At 47.0% G+C, this 8,757-nt stretch overlaps 1 protein-coding gene across 1 annotated transcript in view; it reads right to left on the reverse strand.

Moving 5' to 3' along the window:
- The window catches only part of FAM47E (family with sequence similarity 47 member E), a 38,369-nt gene that overhangs the window by 29,401 nt on the left and 211 nt on the right, over positions 1-8,757 (reverse strand). Inside the window, 2 exon segments of the mRNA XM_040480884.1 lie at positions 1,080-1,219; positions 3,434-3,803. Of these exon segments, the coding sequence (XP_040336818.1) occupies positions 1,080-1,219; positions 3,434-3,803 (510 nt within the window).

Below are 8,757 nucleotides of genomic sequence, written 5' to 3' on the forward strand. Positions count from 1 at the left end.
AGAACACTCCTCTCTCTTCCTCAGCCAGGTTCTGAGCAAAATAATACAAAGGGCAAAGATGGAAGCTAAAATATGACCTTTACTACTGACAGCGGCCATGTTGGAGCACATGGATCTAGGTTCAAAAGGACTTGTGAAGTGAAATCCTGTAACAGGTGGACTGTCCCATGGGGACCCCAGCGGGGACTGGCTGGGGTGGGGCTCCCTTCAGGAAAGGGAGCTGCGTTTCCCATGGGCCATCTCGCTTCCTAGTGGAAGAAAGACAGAGTGTGCCCAGTTGTCTCCCCGGTTTTACCAGGGGGGTACACTCAGCAGCCAGAATGGTGGGGCTCCTGTCACCTTGTGCGTCACTTTAGCAAACATGTATAATTTAATAAAAGCTCTTCGTGGCCATGGGCCTGGGTTCTCTGTGAGTGGTCTAGGGTCTGTGGGTAGGCTGCTCTCCAGTTCTCCCACACTCCCGAGGGCCCACCAGTGATATCATTTAAAGTCACAAGGCGAATTGGTATCCCAAATCTATTTTTGTCAAGCATATTTACCACGGCATTAACATTTTAGGTTAAATATTACATGACCTGGGAATAGAAGAGTGTGATACAAAGGAAGGTTGCTGTGAAAATTAAACATGTGAATGTACAGGTATGTTTGAGGGTAAAATAGAATGCGTTGAAAGTACTTAAGCAACATCTTTTTTAAGAAGTCTTTAGTTTTTTTAGGTTTTTTTTTTTCCTGCCCTACAAAAAATTACTAGTCCCAATCGTAGTGAATAAAAGGGCTTTTGCCATAGATGATTCAAAGAGCCACTGTGGGCCAATGAATCCGGTTTTCTGCAGTTTTCTCCTTCTCGAACAGCTCTCCTACAGTCATATACACACACCCATGTTGTATTGCTGGATAATTCACATCCATTTATGAAGTAAACACTAAGAATAGGACCCAAGGCTCCTCTCCTTTCTCCTTGGGAACTTAGCTATTTTGCTTCTCACAATTATTCCAAAGATGAGGGGCTTTGAGAAGGTCAGTCCTCGAAGGTTTCATCAGGTGACAGGAAAGAGCGAGGGGGTAAGGACAATACTTACAGTCCCGGGTGGATTTCAGTAGAGTGTTTTTTTGAAAGTTTTGCCGGTTCCTTTGTTCTTTTCCTGATGCCCTGACAGTAAGCCCAGGTGTCCTCCAGTTTCCTGACGGGATCCAGCACTTCCAGCACCTTTAATAAGAGCTACAAACAGAAAACAGCCTTGAAGAGAAGAAAAATGTGCTGAAAAAGAAGGGTCCTTGATTCTAAAATGGACCAGACCAACAACATGCCCCTCTGCTTTGCTTTTCCAGCCAGTTATGCCCTTCATCAGTTTCTGTGCAGGAACCGTGCCGGGCGCTGGGGTAAGCATCCACCGCCTAGACATTAGGCAGTGCCTCTAGAGGGCTTCTGTAGTTTTTGATGGCCGGGCGTCGATTCTTCCTCCTATAAATAACAGTATCTAGATTTTTCTTTGGACCCCAGCCTCGCTCCACAGGCAGATCAGGTCAAGCAAGACCACAGTGACTGGTTTAAGAACAGGCACCTAATCCAAAGTGTACTCACGGGAACTGGGCTATGGGATTTTGCTGGAAGCACGCATGCAAAAAGAGGTGTTCTTGGTAGCATTTCAATCTAGAGCTGCTCGTGGCCGTCATAATACCGCAGGAAGAGATCCTGCCTCAGAAAGAAGCCAACACACCCAGTTGGGGAGGTCAGACATGGAAATAGGGGCCACAATCCTACGCACCGTCTGCAAGGATGTGGAAATTATCTGTTTGTCACAGGCTCCAAAGCTCTGGCCTGCAGGAGACGGTGGAGAAAAGCCCCAAGTGGAAAACAATTGATGAGGAATTCTAGTTGTCCTTTCTGTAAACTTCCCTGACACGAATCATTTGTTTATCCATTCGCTCATTCATTATGCACAAATATTGACTGAACACCAGGTATTGGTAGAACACAGTGAGAGACACAGATAAAGTCCCTGCCCTTGCAGAGATTTTATTCCAGTGAGGAGCCCAGTGGTGACGAGTGCTGTGATGAAAAACAGATCACAGTAAGGGATAGAGAATGAGAGTACAGGAAGTGTTATTTCATGAGACACGTGAGCAAAGATCTGAGGGAAGCGAAGGAGTGAGCCAGACAGATATGTGGGGGCAGGTGTCCCGGGCACGGAAGAGAGATCTGAACCAGCATGCTGGCTATGTTCACAGAGCAGCCAGGAGGCCAGAGTGGCTGGAGCTGGGTGAGAGCAGAGGAGTAGGTGGTGAGGTTGGAGGAGGAACAGAGCAGGGGTGGGGCAGAGAGCAGGCTGTGCAGGGCCTTTTGGACCATAACAAGGACTTTAAGAAAGGGCCATCAGAGGGCTTAGCAGAGAAGTTTTCCTTCTTTTCTTTCTCTTTCTCTTTCTCTTTCTCTTTCCTTTCTTTTCTCTTTCTTTCTTTCTTTCTTTCTTTCTTTCTTTCTTTCTTTCTTTCTTTCTTTCTTTCTTTCTTTCTTTCATTATATTTTGAGAGAGACAAAGAGAATCTCATGCAGGCTCCACACCCAGCATGGAGGCCCAGCTTAATTGCTGGACCCTGGGATCATGACCTGAGCCAAAATCGAGTCCAATGCTCAACTGACTGAGCCACCCAGACTCAGTTTACTTTTCTGAACAACTGCCATGCTGACTGACCTAGGGAACAGACTCCACGGGTGGGGGTGGGGGTGGGGTAGCAGGCACTGCTAGTTCCCTGCCCGATATCCATTCTGCCTTTTTTCTGAAATCTAACAGAACCGTGTTCTAGGTTTTGTTCAACACTGCAATGTCCCAACCAAGAAACTCAATTTTCTAGACTCTCTAGAAGCTAGAAGTGGTCAGATGAATGAGATGTTTACCGGGAAAGTTATTATTTGTCTAGTTAACCTTTGCCCCATTCCCCCTTCTTGTTTGAAAGACAGACTTGATGCCTGGAGGTGTGGAAGCCATCCTGAGATCCAGGAACAAGAGACATACGTTAAGGATTGTGGAGCTTGGAATCAAAAGCAGCCCAGGACACTGGTGACATAATGGAGCTGCCCCCTCAACCCCAGGCTAGAGTCACAGAAGCAAGACTGGACAATTCCCCCCTTGGTTTCTCCCTCCAAAATATCCCAAGCAAAAGTAGGCTGGTAGAACGTTAAGGGAAAAGAAGTCAAATGTTTCTGGCGTGCTGGGCCTTCATAAGTTGGCCTCACAGGAAGCAAAGGGAGTGGTGAGTATGTTGCCGGGAGCAGGGAAAGGATGGCTGCTCCAGCCCCCAGGAAAACTCTCAGCCCCGGGGATGTTCATCGTCCTCTTCCCTACATAAACATGTCACCCCCTCGCGAGAACTCCCAGGCAACTAAGGAGAATTATTTTCAAGGCCCTCCCACACCCCTAGGTCAGGAGGTCACCTCAACAGGCATGTCTTCCCCCAGATTCGGGTAGAGAGCCAAGGGGTGCGGGGTCAGCTGGGCTCGAACATCCGCCAGGAAGGCCTTCTGTGCCTGCTGGGCTGGCGAGAGCTTCGAAAACGAGGCTGCTTCCTTGGGCCGCCTGTGCTGCCTCTTCTTTGGGGCAGGTTGAGGAGCTGTGGGATGAATCTGGGGGAGAAAGACCTCCTGAGGACCCCGAGTGATCAGACCCTCGCAAGGTGGGCAGCCTTTCCTGAAGTCATCCAGTCCCTTCTTCACAAATATCCATCGCAGGCTGTTCAGGGAGGTGGGGCACGTTGGCCTGTGCTTGTGCTTTCTGTAACACTTGGAAGGTAGATTCTCTTTGTACCTGGAAGAAAACACACCACAGGGATAGGGGTGGGAACAGAGGTTGGACACAGGTTGGAAGGAGGCTGACCTCCACCTTTCTTTTATTTCTTTTTTCTTTTTTTTTTTTTTAAATGTTTATTCATTTTTGAGAGAGAGCATGTGAGCAGGGGAGAGACAGAGAGAGAAGGACACAGGAAGATCTGAAGCAGGCTCTATGCTGACAGCAGCGAGCCCCATGCAGGGCTCCTCAAACTCATGAATTGTGAGATCATGACCTGAGCCAAAGTCATACACAACCAACCGAGCCACCCAGGTGCCCCCGGCCTCCACCTTTCTTGAGGAGGTGAGATAGGGAAGGAAGGGTTCTGTGGAGAGGGTCCAACGAAGCAGACTCCTGCCTCAGGGCACACTATCACTGGTCTGTGCAAGGCTCCTCCCCTGTTTCCTTGAGTCCGTGTTATCCCACATCCCATTCTCATTGCTCTCCCTGCACAGGCAAACCACTCTCACAGATTTAAGACAAACCCTTTTGGGGAACGTGGGTGGCTCAGTTGGTTAAACGCCTGACTTTGGCTCAGGTCATGATCTCATGGTGGGTGGTTGGAGCCCCGCATCGGGCTCTGTGCTGACAGCTCGGAGCCTGGAGCCTGTTTCGGATTCTGTATCTCCCTTTCTCTCTGCCCCTCCCCTGCTTGCACTCTGTCTCTGTTCTCTCAAAATTAAACATTTAAACATATTTTTTAAATAAGTAAATAATAAAACAAACCCTTTTGCTTGTATGTTCCTTAGGATATCTGTGTTGTCTTTTTACACGCATGTATTCTTAATTTACATAAATGGTACTATTCTGTTTCTTACTCGTTTGCCAGGCACCATATTATAAAGCCCGTCCATGTAAATCTAATTCTTTATTGCCAACCTGCTGCCACCGTGGTTCATCTATCCACTCTCCTTGTGAAGGACACTTACAAGCTGCAGCTGCTCTGGCGACTTTTTCTTGTCCTTTAAAGGACCACAGTGCCACAGTGGCAAGAACCTGGATCCCAGTGACAACTAACTAGCCGAATGACCTTGGCACATCATTGAACCTCTGCGGGCCTCAGTTAACCTCCTAAACTCAGAGGGTCAAAGGTTGCAAATTGGCAGTCCATGGGCTGCATGGGGGGCCTACAAACCTGTCATTTGGTCCCTTTTCTGTTTGAATAAGAATTATAATGGTTAACACACATCAAGGACTTTTATACAACAGGCATGTTCTAGTGCTTTACATGTATTTAACTTACTTAAATCTCATAACAATCCAATGAAGTGGGTACTGTGTACTATTTCCACATATTAAGGAAATTGCGGCACAAAGAAGTTTAAAAACAAAACAAACACTTGTGAAAGATCCCACAGGTAATAAGTCCTAGAGGTGGGATTTTTTTTTTTTTAATTTTTTTTTTTTAACGTTTATTTATTTTTGAGACAGAGAGAGGCAGAGCATGAATGGGGGAGGGTCAGAGAGAAAGGGAAACACAGAATCGGAAGCAGGCTCCAGGCTCTGGGCCATCATCAGCCCAGAGCCCGACGCGGGGCTCGAACTCACGGACCGTGAGATCGTGACCTGAGCTGAAGTCGGACGCTTAACCGACTGAGCCACTCAGGCGCCCCGAGGTGGGATTTTAATCCAGGTAGTGTGACTCCAGAGAAAGGTGTTTAGCCACATTGCTAGAGCTTCTGACATATAAAAAAAGTTCACATGAATAATCTAGAATAAAAATCAGGCTCTCTGGGGACACTGGGTCCACTTTTCCATGGAGCTGCAATTGGCACAGTGGTGCCTTCTATAGATGAGTCCTACACCCTCTTATTCACAGTCTCTCCCTACTGCTTTATTACACCCAGTCTGTCTGCTTCAGTCAATCTCCTTACCCACCAGGTCCCTGTTTGCACTGAGCTGTTAGGACATAAAAATGAGATGGAAGAGGTTGACGGAAGAAAAATGAGACCAGTTCCTGGACAATCTAACACTCCCAGACATTGCCTAAGTCAGGACTTACAGACAGGTCACTCATTATCTTATTACCCTGCCCTAGTCAGATACTTCTATATTATTGCTGTCTTTCTCTGAAGCCTCTTCCACCTCCAGACCCCTTTCATCTGTAATGGCTCATTACACCTAATCTACTCCTTTTACACTCATCCTTATAGGCCCAAAGCATTTTTAAGAGCATTCAGCTCGGGGCACCAGATGGCTCACTCCGTTACACATCTGCCTCTTGATTTCCGGCTCAGGTCACGATCTTGCGGTTGTGGGATCAAGCCCAGGTCATGCTTTGCACTGAGTGTGCAGCCTCCTTGAGATTCTCTCTCTCCATTGTCTCCCTCTGCTCCTCCCAGGCTTATGCTAGCCTCTATCTCTCAAAAAAAAAAAGGAGGTTCCATCTTGAGCCCTATTCTTTTCTTGTGAGTCCTAGAAACTTCTTGCTTGCTGTGTGTGCGTGCGTTTGGGCTTAAACCAGTCCTACTGTGCAGATCTAGAATGAAAGGCTATAAAAAGTTGCTCTTTGAAAGGAATAAATCATTCTCAAATAGCTAAGTGCTGGGGGTGTTGAAATTACATCGAACCTTGCAATTTGCTGACCCATTCGGCATGACCTACTAGCAAGTAACTTTCTTTTTTTTTTTTTTTCTTTTTTTTTTCAACGTTTATTTATTTTTGGGACAGAGAGAGACAGAGCATGAACGGGGGAGGGGCAGAGAGAGAGGGAGACACAGAATCGGAAACAGGCTCCAGGCTCTGAGCCTGAATCAGCCCAGAGCCTGACGCGGGGCTCGAACTCACGGACCGCGAGATCGTGACCTGGCTGAAGTCGGACGCTTAACCGACTGCGCCACCCAGGCGCCCCAGTAACTTTCTTAATATTAGATATCTTTACAGAGTTTATGTTCCATACATTTACAACTAACTCAAACATCCAAGCACTTCACACAATCAGATCTGATGACTGGTATTTTTGCTAAAGAACAGTTCTACAACTCCAAATGGGGATAGTATGGCAGCCAGCTCAAACCTCATAGCATGTCAGATCTGGCAAAACCTGAAGGAAATCCAGGCTACCTCCTCCCTTCTAAATGAAGAAACTGAGTTCTGAGAGGCTAACAGGAAACCAGTGCAGCACAAGAGCTTCCTACCGCTCTGCTTTGCCTCTTGTAGCTAAGAAACGTGGCTCTGCATTTTGTTAAGTTTATGAAAAAAACTTGATCCAGAAAGTAAAACTGAAAACATTTTTTCCCCTAAACATTGACTATTTTCAGAGTTACTAGCGTACGCTCCATAGATGTCTCCATTTTTAAGAACTGCGAAAGAGATGGGGTGCCTGGGTGGCTCAGTTGGTTAAGCATCAGACTTTTGGCTCAGGTCATGATCTCGCAGTCTGTGAGTTCAAGCCCCGTGTTGGGCTCTGTGCTGACACGCCAGAGCCTGGATCCTGCTTCGGATTCTGTGTGTGTCTCTCTCTCTGCCCCCCCCCCCGTCCCCCCCCACACACCCTGCTTGCTCTCTTTCTCTCTCAAAAATAAAATATTAAAAAAATTGCAAAGGAGTATTGGGCATTTATCCTAAAGAAATGACAACTTATGTTTGTACAAAAACCTGAACACAAATGTTGATAGCAACAGCCAAAAGCGAGAAGCACCTGAATGTCCTTCAATAGGTGAAACAAATAAACAGTCATACAACCATACGAGCAATAAAAATGAACAAACCGCTGATACACAGTGTCCTGTTAGCAGCCTCATGCTGACGGAAAAAAAGCCCATCTCAAAACGTGTTATACTGTGTTATTCTACTTGTCTCACATCCTCAAAAGAACAGAGTTACAGAAATGAAGAACGATTGTGGTTGCTAAAGGTTGAGGTGGGAAAAGGAGTGCTGATAAAGGGGCTGCACGAAGTAGTTCCCTCGTGGTGAGGAAATACTTTTGTATCTTGGCGAATACGTTTGACAACATTTTATAGAAGTACACACACAACTGCAAGCAAAATCTGATGAAATCCAAGGAAGGCCTGTAGCCTAATATATTGTGCCAATGCCCGTTTCCTGCTTTGGTAATGAAATACGGTTGTGTAAGATGGCAGCCCTGGAAGCAGCTGGGGGAGGGGTGCATGGGACCTCTGTGCTATTTTTGCAACTTCTTGTGCAGCTAATTATTTCAGTACAAACACTTTGCAAATGTGGGAAAAAAGATTCCCAAAGGGTTGATAATTGCTAAAATGCATACGGTCCACACTCTATGTCAGTAACTGCTTTACATGTGACATAGCAGTTAATCCTCACGACGATCATATAAAGGTGATTCATTTTGTTGTTCCCATTTTACAGTTAAGCAAACTGAGCCCAGAAGCAGCAAGTAACTTGTCTAAGGTCGCTAGGCAAACAAGAAGAGAACTGACCTTCGACTCCAGCCTTTCTGATTCTAGACTTTGGAATCAACTACCATACCGGGCTGCCTCCGAGAGAGCCGAATTCCATTCTCATAAATAGCTCAAGGAATCCGCAAAGTCAAAAAGTCTTGGGTTCCTGCCCTGTGGCTGTGACACCATCCATTCAAAATGGCAGCAGACCGCCCCAGTATGTGAGGCACTCCCCCCCCCCACCCCGCCCCCAAGCAGAGGCTCAGTCACAAGGTGGGTGGCCAAAGGCTCCAGATCCAATTGGCTAACCCGCAGAAGGGTGGGTGGTAAGCTAAGCCAGTCTCCGCAGAGCACTCTGTGGCCATCAGTTTCCCATCCGGAATGGCCATGTCAATCTACATCCCCTGGGAGGTTGGGAGCAAAACAGAAAAAAAGTGTGCTTTGCGACAGGAGCATCAAGCGTTTATTATCTCACATGATAATCATTTAGGTGCCGAGGACCTTGTGGAGAAAAGACGAGCAGCACGCCCAGCAGAGCCCTCCTTGGCCATTTGCCGCCCCCCCCCCCCCTCCCC

The sequence above is a fragment of the Herpailurus yagouaroundi genome, unplaced genomic scaffold, assembly GCF_014898765.1.
Source record: "Herpailurus yagouaroundi ecotype Mexico unplaced genomic scaffold, PumYag 28, whole genome shotgun sequence".
Classification (NCBI taxonomy): domain Eukaryota; kingdom Metazoa; phylum Chordata; class Mammalia; order Carnivora; family Felidae; genus Herpailurus; species Herpailurus yagouaroundi.